The sequence below is a fragment of the Rhinichthys klamathensis genome, unplaced genomic scaffold (assembly GCF_029890125.1).
Source record: "Rhinichthys klamathensis goyatoka isolate OS25496 unplaced genomic scaffold, OSU_Roscu_1.1 h1tg000695l_1, whole genome shotgun sequence".
In the NCBI taxonomy this organism is placed as follows: domain Eukaryota; kingdom Metazoa; phylum Chordata; class Actinopteri; order Cypriniformes; family Leuciscidae; genus Rhinichthys; species Rhinichthys klamathensis.
The window spans coordinates 384,963-405,308 of NW_026607121.1; the positions used below are offsets into that span (position 1 = coordinate 384,963).

Sequence of the window (20,346 nt, forward strand, 5' to 3'; positions counted from 1 at the left end):
ACATCATAAAAATGACATGATGTTAACAAATGTTACAGGTCTCAATTTAATAAAAGTAACATTTATTTAACGTAAAAAAAATCAATATTTAACAAATAGTAAAAACATGTGAGGTAGAACAAGAACAAGTAGATAAACAATATTTAACAAATATTAAAAACATGAGGTAGAACAATAAAAAGTTCACTGCTGAAAATAAATATTTAAGCATAAATAAAATAATTACACTATTGCACACAGTAGCAACCAGCATAATAAAGTGCACAGTGCACACTGTACTTCATTTTAAAAGTAACGAACTATTTACTGCCATGGTTTCAATTTTTCAACATAAAATAAAATGAGCATGTCTAGTCTCTAATATCACTGCGATGGCGAGGGAGACACACCACACGCGTCCAAACCTCAGCCAGGTGGTCGCTGAATAAATCTCCCACAAAAAGCACGGAACAACGTTGGTATTACTTAATTCTATGACCAATGTTCGTAACAGCTACCGTACGCATACTAGGGCTGTCAAAATTGCTCAAATGGCGTTTGTATATTCCCTCTAAAAAACATATTTGAACATATCGTCGTGCATTTGGTCAATGACGCGCATTACGTCAATAACAGGACAAATTAATACAAAGAGACATAACTACTAGTGTTAAGTAGCTTATTTGAGTTTAAACATATTTGACAACGTATTACTACAAAAAAAACGAGTAAATCAACTAATGGCCAAGACCGCAGAGCTCACTCTGGCTCGCCCCGACTCGCAGGCGCACTCTCTCTCTCTCTCTCTCTCTCGCACTCACCCTCACGCTCTCCGCGCATACCGGTTTAAATGAACAACAACAAACAAATGTTGAGTGCTGATCAAGAGTTTTGTGCAAGCAATTTAAGGTATATAGCAGGCTTCATTCAGTGATTGAAACAAATACATTAATTGAAGTTTCACAGTACATAGAACCGACACTGAGCGCTCTGAGCGAGCTGTGCTGTGGTAACGTTAGTCTGCTACCGCGGGTGTGTTTTTCCACATTCGAATATTAATTTTCACCTTCAAAATTCAGTTTTTCTAAACTATTCGAATATATATTCGTATTTAGAATATTCATTGACAGCCTTAATGCATACTGAACGGATAGTCTACAGCTATTTGCAGCTCCCTAAATACAATGGCAAGCAAGCAGTTTTATAGACGAGTCATTCGCATTTTCCATTAGGACCCACAAACTTGCTTAGCTATATAGTTGCAACCACATAACAGTTATAGAGCAACGTGTTTCCATTTTCAAAGTGTTTGACAATATTTCAGCAGTCAAACAGTTAAAAGATGCTTTGAAAGTTTAAAAGTTACCGTTATCTTGAACAGTGTTGCCAGATTGGGACGGTGATTTCCAGCCCAAAAGCTCACCAAAACCCGCCCACTACAAGAAAAAACCGCCCAAAATTTTACTGCCAAAATAATGTGATATAATTTCATTACCATGTCATTTAAGGTTGATAAGCACAATTTGTATCTCCTTAAAACAAAATAACGATGATAAAATAAAATAAAAAATAAATACATTTTCCAGCAAAACAGATCAAAACAGGGCAATAATTAAGGAGAATTAGCCAATATGACTAAAATGTCCAGGTGGACACTGTCAAACCGGCAATCAAGAAATGAACCGATGACTTTAACCCTCGGAAGTACACATTGCAGAACATAACGCAGAATTTAGCAGTCAAAACGGATTCATCGTTGATTCAAACCTTTTTCAGCAGCTGTCAGGGACAAGTAGAGTGCAGTCTGGATGGTGTAAAGTTGCAGATGTTTGGTTAGGCTAGTGTGCACATATGACATGGACAGGAATCGTCCCATATTTGATTTCAATTCAAGTCATTGTGCTCTCCTCTCAGAGTTATATTCACCATAGAGTGATCTCCTTCCACGTGTGCGTTTTTTAGAGTTGCTCACTACTGTACACTCTTTTGTAATTTGTATAGGCTATGTCACTGTGCCTTAGCGATCACTTGAATATACAGCTACAACTTCTCGCGCTCAATCGCGTCTGCCTGCGGATCGCTGATTGGCTAAAAGTGCGTGCTCGTCGGTGATGTCAACACTAACGCCAGCTGACTCTGCATGAGCGCGTGTGTACAGTAATGTCATGATGACTGATTTTATGGACTTCATGCACTTTAGTTTAGTTTTTTTTAACCAATTAGACTTTAAAATGTAGATGTTTGAAAACCGCCGAAATGATCCCGCCCAATCTGGCAACACTGATCTTGAAGCGCAGGTTGCACTCTGCTAGTGGGGGAGGGGCAGTGCAGGGTCTGCACGTGAACTGCAGCGTCTCCAGCAGCACAGAGTTGCCTGTGGACGCCTGTCTATAAATAATGCCGGGAAAAAACTATCGGCGAACGCAGCAGCCGCGTATCGGCCGATTCCGATACACGTAAAAACCGCAAATATCGGCCCGATATATCGGCTGGCCGATATATCGGTCGATCACTAATCATTACACTAGTAAGAGTTAAAAAAAAAAACACATTTAGAGAAAGAGATAGTAAAATAAATACAACACCTGGTTGCCACGGAAACACTGATGCACCTTGTGATCTCCTTGGCTCTCGCAATTGTCGTATTATTAATGACTTTTACATGAAAACGGAGGTGACTGGTGCTTCTCACGGTGGTGATTATTATTAGTCTACGGAAAGTCAAAATGCCCCCACACCTCCGATTTGAATGAGTCAACGTCAACATCCACGCTTGCCGTCGCAATGTCTACTGTTTGACGGCGCGTGCACACCAGTCATGGCACACACTGGTGCGGCGCGAGCGGAGCAAACCGAGCGTTTTCAGTTCATTCCTATGGAAGTTGAGCTTGGCTCACACAGTTCCATGAATGAAGTGAAAACACTCGCTAGCTTCACGCCAGTGTGTGCTCGCTGCTATTGTGCCTGTAAAGCGAGGTTCACAAATTCACAGTAGGGAATACAGTAAACGCGCCCTGCTGTTTAAAACGTGTATCGCGATTCGTTTAACATTTCAACCGACTTGAATCGTCACACATTTTTATCGACTTGGTCCTCGACTTGGTCGACTTGTTGTCAGCCGACTTAAGCGCGTGGAGTATGTCAGAAATGGAACAGGCATCTGTATACTGTATGTAGACAGCATGATAATAATGGGTTCTATTTGCTTTAGACGTGACACAATGCTCACGTATGGTGTAGAAGTGTCAGCCTTCGGGCTGGGTCTATGGTGCGATAAAATAAAACTATTCATGTCATGTCATATTCAAATGTATTTCCCTGTGTGATGTCACAGATCCCACAGGATCCAAACAAGCAGTTTTTGGAGCTTGAGGAGGACATTTTAAGCTGTTAAACTTGCAGGATGTTTTACTGGTACAAAGACCTCCGTATTTGTCAAAGATCAAGGAAAATTTGACTTCTCGTGTCATGACCTCTTTAAGCTAGCTATCCCCTTTTCTGTTGCAGCCATGCTTTTGGTGTTGTAGTGGGAAATAATCTGTTTTTCCCTGCTTCTCCTTCCTCTGTTGGTGTGCTGGGAAAGTGCTGACAGGAATGTTGCCTTGCCAGCCTGGTGCCCTCACCCACGCCGCAACCATGAGGAGCTCAAACTTCCCTCTGCCTTCGCAGCACTTCAGTCCTTCCAAAATCTGTTGGTATGGAACTGTAAACACCCAACAGACCACAGCTTTCAAAAGCAACAACAATTTCTGTTTTCATTTATTTTATAAATAGGCACATATAACAACACTTAAGGTTTCCTATGTAGTTTTTTATGATTTTTTTTCCACGTAGTGTGGTGATGGTGTCTTGAATGGTTGTGTTAAATGACTTATAACAGTCCCAGATTCTTTGCACTGGTCAAGCGACAGGATTCAAAGGGGATTCAAAGGGAATCACCTTGTGTGCAAATACTGAAGTTGGTCTCAGTTGAAAGAGATCTATTATTAAATAAATTCTTGTACAAACAAGAGTGGTGTTTCTTTCTGCATGTATTCAAAATATTTACACATTCATTATCCACAAACCCAATATTGCACATCATACACCCATATATACAGAGATACAATTCATTGTTTTCTGTCATGTGCAAGTATATGTACGTGCGGTGCATTGGAATGTCCAGCACAGTCCACTGCTGTTAGAGCACAAACAGTTCAGAAAATTAAGGAAACCAGTCTTATCTGTAGCTGAACAGAAGTACAAAGGTTGATGGTGATGAAGTAGAAGGTTGTCCAACACCTGGCTATTTGGTCAGTTGTAAGGTTTCACAACAAACGAACCAAAAGAGTGCTCCAGCAGTATAAGCAGGGTGTTTGTTCATAAATACATAGCAGTAGTCACAACTGGTGAGCAATAGCTACATCCCAAACAAATCCTCTACAAGAAAAACATCATATACACCAATTAAACTAAATACATTCCACTTAAGTTCACCCAAACAATTCATACAAACACTTAAACTTATGTTTGAGCAGGAAACAAACAGTTTCTCAAACATGACTGGAAAACGTACTCGGTTATTAACGTAACCCCTGAGAGTAAGGGAACGAGTATTGCGTAGCTAATACGCAGTGGGGAACTCATTTCCTCCAGAAATATTGAAGCTAATAATTTAAAACGCAGTTTTACACAGCAGAGTGTCTAGCTCGCCCATTGGCTGTGCTGCGGCAACTGCACATCCTATGGCCAAGCGCCTCTGACGCTCGACCCAATCAAGTGACTTGGTGCCCAACACGTCAGAGCGTGCCTAAATGGACGTGGCTTAAGAGTGCCCATTTTGGCCATCCAGCATGTTTAAATCGACTGAAGCGACAAATCCTGACAGATTGCAATAGTGCGCAGGCTACGCAATACTCGTTCCCTTACACTCAGGGAACCGAGGTTATGTTAGTAACCGAGTACGTTCCCTTTCGAGAACGGTCACTTCGTATTGCATAGGGAACAGGTGGCAAACAACCATGATGCAGCATCAAACAGACCCTAGCACTTACTCTACTGCTTCCTGTTTTATATCAGACAGAGTACACTCTTGTGTCCCCCTAGTGGCTAGAAAGAACATAGCAACCATAATTGCAAACGAAGAAACCTTGTGACAGGCAGTGACTGTTACAGAGTTAAAATCAATGTGAAATGTATTATTGTGATTTAAAAGGATTGCCATGTTGTTCCAAACCATAAAACTTTTGTTCATCTTTGGAATGCAAATGAACATGTGTAATATTCTCCCTTTATATTTGCCCATCTATTGAAAGTCCACACAACAAGACAGGGCAACATAGACATAAACATTGAAGTCAAGTCACCTTTATTTATATAGTACTTTATACAATACAGATTGTATCAAAGCAGCTTTGCAGTGATAACAGGAAAATTATGCATTTCAGCTGTTGTTCAGCTAAAGTCAGTTCAGTGTTGATTCAGTTCCAATGTAAAGATCATCAATTATTTAATTAGCTCATTCATCTATAAAGCAGTTCTGCAAAAAAAAATTATGTCATCGTCCAGTTCAGTTGTCATATAGCAGTGTGAGTGCAGTCAGATCAATAATATTGTTGAATATTAAGTGTTCCCAAGTAAGAGAGCCAGAGGCGACAGTGGCAAGGAACCCAAACTCCATCAGGTGACAGAATGTAGAAAAAAAAAGAAAAAAAACTTGGGAGAAACCAGGTTCAGTCAGGGGGGTGTTAAATGAACACGGTGTGATTATGATTCGGGCTGCATTAGAATTCAGATCAGGATCAACGCACATACCTCATACCCACGTGTCAATTAGTTGATGTTTACCATATTTGATGTGCTTTATGTAAGTGCCTTGATTGAACAAAAGTCTAAAGAGAGTGAGTAAATGATACCAGAATTTGAAATGTACCATCTTATTTTAACTGTATTAAAGGGGACATAATTTGATAAATCAATTTTTTTTTTGACATCAAGAGGGCATTGTACTATAAAAATATCCTGTAAGTTTCAGAGCTCAAAACGTCCTTGTTAGGTCAAAAACTGTTTTTATTGAAACCAAGCTGCTAAAACAACTAATTTCAGATTTTGTCCGACGAAAGACCGCCAATGAAAAGAAAATCAATGCCTACTTTTAACATTATGGCCTCTTTAACCTCACCCACTGATTCATGCATATCATGTAGTATTAAATAAGAGAGAGACGCAAACACGGGATTACTCCAGCAACAAAACAATAGGGATGCCTCAGAGAATTTCAAGATGTTTTGTAGTGCCAAGTTGTGGAAAAACAGTCTTTGCATTGTCTTTGTGATCTTTCACATTAAGAAAGCGTGGACTTTATTTTTAATAAGGTTCCAGATCCAGAAAAAAATATCTAAACCATTTGCTGTAATCCTGAATAAAATCTTCAGTGAACGACAGCTTCTTTTTTTTCATTAGTAAGACATTACAACATGATTCATTACTGTATATTAAAAACATTATACACATATTATAAAGTATGTGTACACATAAATGTTTCAACTATGTAACAAGATATTTTTCAACATCTGAAGATTTCAACACAATTCTGCACTTGTAATGGTGCGGATGTTTATTTTTTTAAATATGCAAAACTGTTACCAAATCATAGCAGTTTACTTCCAACTCTTATGCGGCACATCTATCAAAACAGTGTTTCAAAGAGAGGGTCAGAAAAAAACAGGATAGAAAATAGCCTATTACTTCTTAATTAGTATGTTTTTTTATGTAAAAATCTTGATAACATAAGTGGATCTCAAATAACATTGTAAAAAAAAAAAATGCAGTTCATGGCCCCTCTAAATTACTGAACCTCTGACTTGTAAATGTGTTTGTTTTCTTTCCCTAAACTGATGTTGACAAAACATTAGATTCAATTATTAATATTCAAGTATTGACTAGTTTGTTTCATCAGTCACACTCAGCTTATTTAGTTGTTTTTGTGTTAAACCTCAGTATTGATAGTGAGGTACTACAGGCTGGTTGTGTACCAAAGCCAACATTTTGGTTTTAGTCCAACCTAGTCTTTCGGTGTGCCTGGTAAGGTCTTAGTCATGTTATTCAGGAGTATGTTTGTCTTTCTAGGCGTTGTGCAGTAACAGTCAGTTTGTGTTTGATAGTAGTTTCTTGTTGTTAGACAAATCGCTTGGGCAAAGTTGATGTTTCAGTATCATTAAAGTAAAGCAAATACTGTACATTAAACAGTTCTCAGAATCAAAAAAGAAACTGGTTTCTGGATGTAAACTTAAATAACCTCTCTCACCTCAGAATACTTTTGATAAATTAATGAACTAGATATAGGCTACCACAAACTAGTGCAATAGAGATTGCTCCTCTTTCTCCTGTATAGCTGTGTACTGCTTCTCTGAGCTCTCTGAGGCTACGTTCACACTGTCAGTCCAAATCTGATTATTTGTGTATCCGATTAAAATTATTGACTGTCCACATTGTGTATCGCAACTGTTCAGATCCGATTTGTGTGTCCATGCAGCTCTTTCGTTTTCCGGAATAGCTGCATTGGTTTCTATGGCAATGACGTTGCGTTGGTAGGCACACTCCAAAAACAACAACAACCGCAACATGGATGGGGTTTGCAATACAGATGTTGTCTTATTTACAACATAGGCATAACTGTAGGCATAACTGTAGGAGGCTGCTATGCATGGGTTTATTCTGTGCTGTCGTCTCCGCCGGTTACAAAACATGTCTCCGTTATATTGTCATTTTCTGCTCGTCCGGTACTTTGCAACAACACAACCTTGTTTCTGCAGCAACTTTCAGCCTGCTTCCTGTAACAACATCTAACATATACGTTTTACGTGGTGTGAGAAAGTTACATAAACCATGCAAAATCTGATCAGAGCAGTCAGACTGAAACAGATTTCCAGAAATGGGATTTGAATGGGATTTGAACCAGATGAATGTAGCTTGAATGGATGTGTAAAAATCGCATTTCATGTGAATTTTTATTTTATTTTATTTTATTTTTTGCCGTTCACTCTTGCAAAATCTGATCGGATTTCAGTCGGATATGCACAAAAATCGGATTTGGACTGACAGTCTGAACGTAGCCTGCTATCATGCTTGCTAAACTGATGAGATGATTGATCCTCACATAAAAAAGAAAAATTATACCAAATGTTTTAACCGGTAACTTTATTTTTTTTATTATTGTCAAAATGAATGTACAAAAGAAATAATAAAAACATGCCTAGTAGTTAAAGTCATGATGACTGGTACAATGACTGATACTGTGATTTTATCATAAACATAACTGCTACAGTACTGCAAAGCATATCAGTTACTAACCTAAACACAACAGAGACCCACAGAGTTCAAGATGAGAGTGAGACAACAAATATAAACCTTTATTTATATAGTGCTTAATACAATACAGATTGTTTCAAAGTAGCTTCACGGTGATAACAGGAAAATAATGCATTTCGGCTGAAGTCAGTTCAGTGTTGATTCAGTTTCGTTGTAAAGATCATCAATTACTAAATTACTTAATATAATCTATGAAGCAATTCTGCAAAAAAGGGATGTCATCGTCCAGCTCAGTTCAGTTCTCATACAACAATGTCAGTGCAGTCAGATCAATAATATTGTTGAATATTAAGTGTCCCCAACTAAGCAAGCTAGAGGCAACAGTGGCAATGAATCCAAACTCCATCAGTTTGGGATCGGATTCGGTAGCATTTACATATTCATCCAGTTCCTTTTGCTTGAAGATTAGATTTGTCATGGAGCCGAAGCTGGCCATAGGGTCTGTGCAGAAGACCTGTCTGTTTCTTGTGGTCTCTAGTGAGGATCTGTGCTGATGCCTGTCGTGTCGACAAGGCCTTCACAGGGGATTGTCTAGTTGACAGGATCTCTGCTGACATTCAGGGCTGCGTTGAGGTCGTGTCTAGGTGCAGGTCCACCATCTGATGTGGATATGGACCGGATCCAGTTGACTACGGTAACCCCGGGATAGAAAGAGTGACTAATATTAGCGTTGATGCCATTCTTATGATGTAACATCAGGAGATATGGGAAGTGTTCCTCTTTCCGGTTGACCTATTTTATGCAACATACCAATCCTTTAACGGATGTGAATTATAGGAATGTGATAGTGTTATGTGTATGTCAAGTTAGCAATAAAAGATACTCTGCAAGCATGGGGATAAATTACAATGAGTTGTGTATTTCCTCTGATTAGTCTGAATATCTTTCTAGTTATCTGGCTAGTTTTGACAATCCACACTGGTTTTCTCCAAATGCCACAAGGTTCCATGCCTCAAATATAGCAATATGAAGAAATAATGTTCTCTTGTATTCATCTGAGACGCTGATGCATTGCCTGACATGAACTAAAACAACATTGCATTATCTTTTGTTCTCACCTGATCTAATCTGTTATTAAATACCTAGACACTCAAAAGTACATAGTGCTCTCTGATAAAGAGGAAAGTCTAAGAGCCTGTTTGGCCACAATGCCAGCATGATATTTTATAAATGAGCTGTTGCTTTGGTTTGCAGTGATACGAGAGAATTTCCCTTAAACAGTCAGGGAGGAACAGAAGAGCATTTTAAGCCTCAGTGTCAAATACCACAGCCTGTGTCTGAGATTTGCATTCAATTAGCATGTTTGTGTATGTCACAAGGGAACATGGGCTGTTCTTTATATGACTTTATAAAGCTGTTCATAAACCATTGTGGATTAATAAAGCTGTATAATCCTGACAACAGAACACATGAGGTGGTATTAGAAACCAGCTTCAGTAATCTTTAATATGGTACTGACCCATATTTTGACCCACACTGACTCAGTTTTGACATAGGATAGGTATTTTAGCCTATAGCCATTGTGTGTCTATCACTCTGTTAGATGTGGTTCTATTTAAACTCCAAGCCCATTTCTCAGAACAAATTTCGTTGTGCAAGTGCTTCTCAGACAACTGCTTTTGGTCACCTCATTATGTGAAACATGTAGGCAATTGATTTTTCAAAAGACATAGAAAGAAAGAAATCTGCATGGATTTCAAATACTTTTTTTATTGCAGTTGTTCACTGTTCCTGTTTAAATGGGTATATCATTTGTGGATCTCTTGGGTAATTCCTGGCATCCATGGGAACTAACAGTTTGATGATTTTTATATGTGTAGCATTGCCCTGCCTTCTGAAATCCTCTCAACACACACAGTTTGTTTTTTTTACTGAAGAAAAAAAATTATCTTCTCTTTTATTCTGAAATTCCTGCTTGTGAAAGTGTGCTTACTTTTTCCACATGCTCTTACAGCATTTTGGAATCATTGTCATTCAATAATACCTCTGGACTAGGATCGTATTTTTATTATGGTCATTTCACGAACACCAATGGCACTCAGCTTAGCTGGTTCTGATATTTTGTTTGTGTGTGTATATGTGTATATATATATATATATATATATATATATATATATATATATATATATATATATATATATATATTTCAAAATATATAATTAAGACAATAAAAACGGAAACAAAAGTAAAAGCAACATTCTCAAAGAAATGATGCAATGACTTCTTAAAGTCCCTCTGTAGTCAATCAGATTCTATGAATATGCAAATTAGCCCCACCTCCACTCACTCACACCAGCTCAGAGATCCACTCGTTGAGGATCACACATTGACGTGATTGGTAGACAGGGCACGCTGAATACGGATGGAAAGAGGAGAGGAGAACACCGATGCACTGGCAGAGAAAATACTGTACCAGGCACAGCAAGCTCACTGTTCGCGATTCTCAAAATATTGGAAGAAAAATATAAATATTGAATTGGGGGTGGGGGGTTATATCTTAATGTATCTCTGAAGGGCACTGACTGTGTTCAGAAAAGTTTATATGGCATTTTCTTTTCCTCTTACCTTGGTATAATGCCTATTAAAGTAGTGCTTATAAGTGCAGCGCTGCTTTGTGTACAGTGGTCCGAAAGGAAACGCTATATCGCTGAGAGTGAATTTGCATTTTCATTCAGTCTGTCTGCAGTTTGTTTTCTACAGGTATGTTTTATGTTGCATAATTTCACAAATCTAAAGTCAGACCATTCTGTCTTCCCTTTAAATCTTGAAATGATAGAAACTAATTTAAATTAAAAATAACTTCTCACACCTACGGTACATACAGCATCTTTGTTTAGATCATGATTAAAATGCAGTGGTTGCCACTCATTTAAAATGGCTACAGAGATTGTTTTAGGCTATTTTGGTCTGTAATAGAGCAAATAAATAACAAATACATTTACTTAAAGAAAAAAATGGCAATTCTCTTGGCCATGAAAAATCATGATCGGTGCATCCCCTAAACAGGATCTAATCCAGAAGATTTGGAATCAGGTTTGAACCAGACTTGGATAATAGCTTTTTTATAGCAGCGCTAAAGTCAGCAAATGTCACCTATGAGACACATAAGACTTCCCCAGTTTCACAGACAAGGCTTAAGCTAGTCCCAGACTAAAATGCATGTTTGAGCTGTTTTAACTAAAAGCAACTTGCACTGACATATCTTAAAATATGTCGGTGGCATTTTGTCTCAAGATGCACACCAGTAATGTTTTTATTGTTTGTTTTTTTGTTTGTTTTTTTCTAGGGCATGTTTATAAAAGCTACTTAAATGCCCTATTAAAGTAAGGCCCATTCCTGGCTTAGTCTAAGCCATGTCTGTGAATATGGTATCAAGCCATGGTATCTAAGGGAAAGATTAAATTAAAAATCATGTAATAAAAGGTCAAAGATTAGAATCAATACCAATACAATTTGTATCTGGAGAATAAAGGTCTAAAATGAATGATGGACCAGTTCCAAAATGTATGTAGAACTTTCATGTTGAGTTATGGCAGGGACTACAATATGGCTTTGAGACATATTCATTGTGCTCTGTATATTAAGAGTGTTTCATGCTTGATGGGTGGGAGATGCTAGATTTAAATTACACCAAATATCACATATAGGTTAGGTTTGAAGGTCATCCAGCCTAGCTCTTTGCCCAAGACCATAGTGATTGAAAGGTTTGTCGAGATGTTCAGTCAATAAATTGGGCAATTTTCTATCCAATCCATTCAAACTGAAAATAGGATGATTGTGTTAACATATTCAAATGTATTCCATAAGCCCACAGATCTCAACTATAATAGCATGAACCCAAAGAAAATCCTTTCTGATTTTTTTTTGGGAAAATACTGTACATTTGCCTTCAATTTTACAAATATCTTTTAACACATTAATGTATTCAGCTGGCCACTCTAGGATTATTATATAACGGAGATGACGGAATGTGCTCATGTCTTGAGTGTGGAGCAAATTAGACAAATTCAAATAAATGCTTTTGTGTAAAAGGGTCTGTAAAATGGTGATGGTAAACCAAACAGGCTTCTCGACGTTGCACTGGTAAATTGCATTCTTCTTGTACCTGTATTTATCTAAAATTAAATCCCAACAAAAATACTGAATACCGGTAATACTGATAAATAGCTTTGCATTTTTTATATGTGTCTGAAAAATGTTGTCATATTCACCTACCATTACTTCAGTGAAGCTGAAACTGTTGTGGAATCTCCAATACTTTGCTATTTTCTATCCATTTGGTATGAATAAGTGGAGGATAATTGGAGAGGAGGGAATCAGGACACAGAGTTAATACAGAATGTACAAAACCATTACAACATAGAAAGGAAAAGAAAATAATCACCACTGTACTGCAAGAATCACCTGAATTGATCTTAAATGTAACATTTGCATATGCTCACTTATCTTCAAGTTTAAAAAAAAAAAAATTATTTCATTAATTTTCTATGATTGATCCATTGGTTGTATTGAGACAGAAAGCAGTGAGTCAGTTGTCACGTCAATGGGGGAGGTTTTGTTTATGTTCTACTCTGTACAATTACTTCTTCCAAACCACCCAGTCTTATCTTTGCCAAATCCCCCAATTCAAAGCCCTAATTAGCTTTGGTTAAAATGCTTATTTGTCACTTCCAGACATCGTGCTGCTTGCGCTTGTGTTTGTGTGCGTTATTGTATAGGAGTCACCCCTGGACCTGCATATGCTTTGTTTGTATAGTATTGAACATATTTTATTTCAGAAAAAAATGCTTATATGTGGGTGATTGGAATTTTATTGATGTCAACCATTGTGTATATTTTGCTAATATTAATCAATCATAATTACATCCTTTGGCAGTATTTCAGTATTACATATGAAATATAGAAATGACCCAGTTCCTTCTAAATCTGAATCTAAATTTGATGCATTTACAATATCTGTATTTTTATCCTCACCTTAATGTGTATTTTGATATTTTGATTAGATAATCAAGTTTTCCAGATTGAAGCTATATAAACATGTGTCCCATCAACATATTACGGCTGGGTGATAATTTTGGTTAATATTTTTTAATCAATATTAATTTTGATTAACCGATATTGTTTCTTAACTTCTAAAATCGATCTTTTGGTCTGTGCGGTTTTATATTGATAGCGTGAACAAAACTTCGCTACAAACATTAATTGTAGTGTGCTTGCCATCCAATGTGCTTTGTAACCTTTCATATGCAACATAGTGCCAGCTTTCAAATTCTGTAAATTTTATCTTGAAATTCAAACAATAAAAGACACTTTGATGCTCTTTAATGTGGCATAGCAGATCGCTGTAGCTGTATATATATAATTTATTTATTTATTTATTTTTACTCTGGGGACATTTTAAGTATGACACATGCAAAATATTTTGGTCAAAAGATCAAGGAAAATTTGAATTCTCATGACCCTTTTAACCTGTTAGTGTTTTTATGATAGGCAGTAGGCACCATTTAAATGTTTATATTTCATCAACCGATTGGAGTAGAAACATAATTATATATTTTTTTAATTATATGAAAACTGTGTAATATACAATTTAAATCCCCACCACTTTTTCATAACAGTTAAATACATGATAGGAAGAAATCCTGGACTTGTTAGACCACAGGAAGCCTGAGTATAAGAAAACTTTCTACCGATATGAATGACATTTTGTATTTTTTAACACAAAATCAGTGATTTGCTCTTCCCTTTTAAGCAAATCAGTAATGAAATGAATGTGCTTTCTATATCTTTTCCTTCTAGCTGTCCCGTTTCCCCCAAGCCACCGACTGACTGTGAAGGAGGTGTTTGACAGTGAGGGCAAACCCAAAGTAGATGTCCTGAAGGCACACCTCACCAAAGAGGGGCGTGTGGAGGAGAGTGTGGCACTGCGATTAATTGGTGATGGAGCTGCAATCCTCCGTTCTGAGAAGAACCTCCTGGACATAGAGGCCCCAGTGACAGGTGAGTGATTCTCTTTCAGATTCTGTGCTGAGACGCCAGTGAAGAGAGAGACCCATTTGAACTCATTTGAGTTCTATTGAAGTTTTCAAATTGGAAAAAAGGAAAAATCAAACTTTCAAAAGGAAAAATCAAACTATGTATACCTCTATATTAGTTGAGTTAATTGTGTAAATGTACGTGTATACAGATATATACATGCATATTTAAATGCCTAGTTCTGTCATTAAACTCTAGATGGCGCAGGCTGATGGGTATTTAACGCAACCTATTCACAGCGTTAACTACTTGGCACAAGCTGATTGGTTCATGTCGCATCTGCAGCCAATTAGCTTGCTGCTCACAACATTTAAATGCCTGGTTAACATTCACTATAGCAGTTTGCAGAGTCCCCCTTTCTCAGCTCCACCTGTATATAGGGATGGGTACTGAAACGCGGTATTAAATGAGCCCCGGTAAATTATGAAAGACCGCAGTATCGATAAGCTCAGACGTTACCTGTTCTGCTGTCGGTACTGGAGAAATTAAGAAAATACACTTACCATTTAATATTGCTATATAGACGCGTTTCTATATGCGATGAACCATTTGTCTGTGCTGTGATGCATTTTTGCTATTTGCAATCCAGGAGAGAGAGATCTCTCTTACGCTGAGCTAAAGTGCGCACGACATGAAAGCCCCTGCTTAATTAGTGATGATGGCCGAGAGAAGTTAGTCTGGTTACACTTTAGGGCTGTGATATTAATCTAATTTTAATTTCAATTTCGATTTAGGCTTCCAAGGATTATAAAAAGAAGATATTTAAGGTAAAACTATTAAATACTAGCCACGTTCAGTCTAGCGCAGCTTTCTTCCCTTCACAGCGGTGGTGCATTCTTTCCTCCCTTAAACCCAAACTTAACGTCAGAATCTGCACTATCGGTGATTGTTGTGAAATACAGTCTCTACAGTTGCTAATTTGCGGGACGTGTTTGATAATAAAAAAAGCTATTAAAAGCACAACATAAGAGATGCTGTTTCCAACTTCAAGGCTTTATGTGTGTGCGCTCCAAAATGGACCGCAACCAGACAAACAAAGTATACTTTAGACAAGCACTTTATACTTTAAGCTTCATGTGCGTGTCTAAACCATCAAATACACACAAAAATAGCCTATGTCAAAATGACCGGCAAGAGTATTCACTTAAACACATTTAATGTATTAAATGGGTGAAAATATGATGATTATTCACTGATCTGTATAATTACATATATATGAATATGTTCTCTATATAGATCAGCGTGTGTGTATTATTAGGCTCTGTGTATTTCTGCTTGTCCAAAACTCAGCGTGCCATCTAAAATAAAAGTTATGACTGCTGCATATTTACACTTAAATCAATACTGGTCTGTGCTTCGGTTCAAATTTAAAATCATCCCCTCCGTGCTGTCCAGTGGGTCACGCAGCTTTGACACACAGATTATTATCTGTTCTTAATTTGATATTATTATATTTATATGTATATTATATAAAACAAAAAGAACCGATAAGAATACCATTAAAGTACCGGATCAATAAGCAGTATCGCTAAGTAGTAGTACCGTTAAAACCTTAACGATACCCATCCCTACCTTTATAGATTTGCTATGGTTAATTCATATATATGCTATTTGTGCAGCAGCAGTATGTCTTACATAATCACAGCAGCGTATCAGCGTAGTATTGGCAGTAGCAAGTTCCTGTACTTGCTCTACAACAACAGCAATAATCAACTTTAGAGGCAGCGTAGCAGATCTATGCCGCCAAGACCAAATACATTAACATCGTCATATCCATTACCATGCTAAAAATCTTCAGAGAGTTGTCATGATAGAAATATATACATATACAAGTTGTTGTACAGTATATAGTGCACATTTATATACAGAAAATGCAGATTAAATGTCATGACAACAGCACGGCATAGATGATTTTAGAGTATGATTCCTTTATAAATACACCTCTGCTTAGTTGACATTTGCTTTAGATTTCTGCAAAAAAAGAAGAAAAAAAATATTCACATGTGTATTTGTATATTCTCCTGATTCATGATGGCATATGTGTCATCATACCTATTGTATCATTAAAAAGACAGTGATACTCAGCCCTAATGTAACTTGTGTTGATGTTATGAATTTGTCTTCTGACAACTGCTGGCTAGGGCACCCAAGTGAAATGAGGAGCATTTTCCTGTTCAGAATTTGTTGTTCAGACTCCATATTGGCCATTCTATTCAAGACTTCATTAGACTTCCTGATGAGGCTTTTTGATGACTTCATTAGAGCAGAAGGACAACCCTTTGCTAACAATGAAAGCAATTATATTCATAAACCCACATGGCAGGCAGGGAGAAAAATTGCTTCCAGATTCATTATGTTAAGTGTTTTTTTTTTTTCTATGTAAGCTACATTATTTGCCTTGACTGTCAGCACCCCCTTCCTCTCTCATTATTGTCATTTCTTGCATAGCATATGTGTGCAGATCTTTAACCTTTGACCTCTAGTCTGATGTGAATTATCTCCAGGGCTTCGTAGAGCTTAAGACATTTATGCTGAATTTGATCTGGAGGTTTGAATCACTTTAATCTTGATCCGAGCCATCTTATATGACCTAAGCAGGAAATTCTGATTGGTGACACGTGTATCACACAGTAGGAAAACCACCCAGTTTTGTGTGTTGCAAAATACCGCTATAAGCGATAGCTATGATATAAAAAAAAAAAAAACTAAATATTGATTTTGTGTTAATATGACACATGCAGTACAATAATATCCCACATAATCTGGTTAACACTTCAACATAGTAGGTCGCAGTATTGCATCTTAATGTTGGTTGCCACCCATCATAAAATTGAAAACAGAAAAAGAAGACAGTGTGTAGCTATTCCTGCCTCACCAAATCATGTTATAGAATATGACTGACGAAAGCGAGACACTCTACCCACAACGGAGAAAAAGTTAGTTTCCTATCAGTCAGTCACGTTCAACGTTACGTCAGAACTGAACTGACGAATTAGGATCTCGCCTGAGAGCCCAATGACCTTCAAGTGTAAACTAAACGAGCCAGTGGGCATTGGCGTGCAAGATTTGCACTGTGCACCCCGCGCACATTCAAGCTTTCGCTTCGAAGCTGAGCGTTTCATCGATTTTGCTCTGCAATCATTGGTATGAGTGTTCTACAAACCCGGAAGAAGCTCTCCAGCGAGTGTTGGTGTGACGGCGTGTCAGTGGTGGTCGGCATTTATAGAGACATCACATTCTAAAAGAGAATTTTCTCTCCATTCCCTGTGCACTTCAGCTCTAAAACGAGCTTTTTTTCCCCCTAAAAGAGCAAGTACGGGTTTGACGATGCATCTTTTTAAAGATGTCATTCCACCCGTGTTTTTCTGTATGTGGCCGTTTCCTGGCTCTGTCTGACAGTCATGTGTCTAGGATGCCTCATGTGTCTGGGCTTAAAGCAGGCTAAGGTGGCTTTTGTGGATGAGTCATGTACCCATTGCTAGAAGATGACCATCGTGGTGCTGCGGTTAAGACTTGAGGACCTCAAACGAGGGGGAGTCCCCTCTGCTATGCCCAGATCTAGTTTGATAAATACACAAGGTGACCTGAGGATCACAGTGGGGGCACAATTCGGAGTGGCCAACTCTGACGTGATCCTGAGACCCCAGGCCAGATACTTGACCAAGGTTCCCACCACTCCTTTTAGGGATCAGGTGATGAACCTTTAAACGCTGCCCCCGGAGGAGGCAGACCCAGCCCTTGCTTTGCTCTGTCCCATTCGTGCTTTGCGTGGACCAAACGCAGAGCGTAAGGACCTCCCGTGTACTCACCACAAGTAGCTTGTAACATTGGGGACCCGCTCAGAGTCTTGCTTGCAGTGCCACTCCCCTCCAAGGATGGAATACGTGTGCTATCTGCTCCACAGGTGAACCCTGCAGGGAATCCTCCAGCACCCTCTGCAGTCAGACGTGGCGGAGACATCCGACACTAGGTCTAACACTCGTGTGTATGCCCAGAAGGTCAGCCGTTGTACTAGACTCTATATATATATATATATTTTTTTTTTTTTTTATAATAGGACACAATTTTTTTGTTCAATCAATGAATATTTCATTAATTTTTATTTTTGAGGTAAACATTCTAACCTCAATTCTACTACTTTTTACCCAAATCTACTTTTTTTTATCAGCAGCTCCATTATAGTGGGCCGAGATGAAGAGTCAAGCAGAACAGTGACATGCTAATCACATATGCAATTTAGAGCTGTCACTCAATAAATTTAATAGCCGTTTTTGATCACCTTTATTCAAAAGGTCTGCATTAAAACTGAATAAGTTACTGTCTGCAATTACAGCTGGAGAACTAGATATGTATATAAAGTAGTTGCCAAAAGTGATGACGGTAACGGATATTTGCACAATACTTGCTTTTAATTAACTTTTAGGTTCAATAAATATAGGAGTATGTTATATTAGGAAGAAGAATACACTAAACTTGGTTAAGGATTCAAAATCACGTCATTCATGCTCTACCGCTTATTGTTGACCATTTCGTATCAGAGCATGTGAGCGAAGCGGTGTGGTGTGACGCTCCTCTCAATATTCTGCTCTATGCCAGTGCGCTCCACTCAGTCGCTCATGGCCCAAGCGAACGCTCTACTCATGAACCGCTCATGCTCACCAGTAAAACGATGTTCGCTCAAATCCTGCTCCGACATAAAATTTCTATGTACTGTACTATACTTGTTACCCTCTTTAGCTCTGCGTCCTGCAGTTGCACATCAAACCAGACTTTATTGACGAGATGGTGGGATGTTTTGTCACGTCCGTCTCTGCGAAGGTTTGTCACTACTCCAATGGAAACGTTGTTGCTAGTGATAAACTAGGGATCTTTTAAAAGACACCAGGAACTGTAGGGTTCACCTTTTACGTTTTTCACAATGGCATAAAACTGACGGAGAGCCGTGTTTTAGTCAGTTTTGGTTATTGTTTTAAAATCAATAACTAATATAAACAGAAAAGAGGCCGCACTATGCATAAATTGTTTTATTTGCACAAACGCGTTTCGGCGCGTGCCTTCTTCAGTGTGCACACTGAAGAAGGCACGCGCTGAAACGCGTTTGTGCAAATAAAACAATTTATGCATAGTGCGGCCTCTTTCCTGTTTATATATTCTAATCATCAGGCCAGCATTCTTAAAGTTTAAGTTTAATCATTGAGTGAAGCCTGCTCCTATTTCCATTCATTTAAAATCAATAACCCACTATTTGTTGGCACACCAGGACTGAAAACAGTGAACAGCCCACATAGTCTGTTTAACAGTAACGCTACCAACTTCATTTCTTGACTTTTCCAGCTCTTCAATTTCTCTCTCATTAATTTCAGCGTGTCTGCTTTGTTTTTTGTCCTCTTACTCTGTTCTGTCCATCTCTTTCCACCTCTCATCCACGCTTAGCCCACCCAATAGAGAGAGCGGAATGGTTGCCAAGCAACACACTGACACAGCAACATACACACTCAGTGGAGCAGCGATACTTTTGTAATGCGGTCAGCTGTATGTTTTCTGGAATTTTACAATGACTTTGAACACGGCTCAACCAATCAGAATTAAGAACCAGAACTAACCGTTTTATAACAGCAGTTAAAACCATTTGATCTTTAATGTAGCAAGAAAGAAAACAAAAAGAGGGAGATCTTTAAGTTCTAGCAAAATGTTGCTTACCTCCAGACAGTTCGTGTTACAAAATGGATATTACCCACGTCTTCCAAGCCTGCATGTACACCGGCTCCTATTTTATTAATTGAATTGATTATTAATTTACTTTTTTCACTTTTCACTTTCACTTTATTTACTCATTTATTTAATATTTACTTAGGTTTTATTTTATTAACACTGGAAATGTGATCCGTTGTCCATCATTTGGCAATTGATGATGAAGAAAAATGTCACGACAATATTGGAATTTTTTCCATGTTAAACCATGAAGAATGGGAGTCAGTGGAT

General features: G+C 38.0%; 1 protein-coding gene across 4 annotated transcripts in view; it reads left to right on the plus strand.

Annotated features, from left to right (window-relative positions):
- The window catches only part of LOC130076858 (protein phosphatase 3 catalytic subunit alpha), a 145,378-nt gene that overhangs the window by 66,173 nt on the left and 58,859 nt on the right, over nucleotides 1–20,346 (plus strand). For all 4 annotated transcript variants that reach the window (XM_056242132.1, XM_056242134.1, XM_056242133.1 and 1 more), the window contains exon 2: nucleotides 14,128–14,328. In XM_056242132.1, the coding sequence (XP_056098107.1) occupies nucleotides 14,128–14,328 (201 nt within the window). The remainder of the gene's footprint in view (nucleotides 1–14,127; nucleotides 14,329–20,346) is intronic.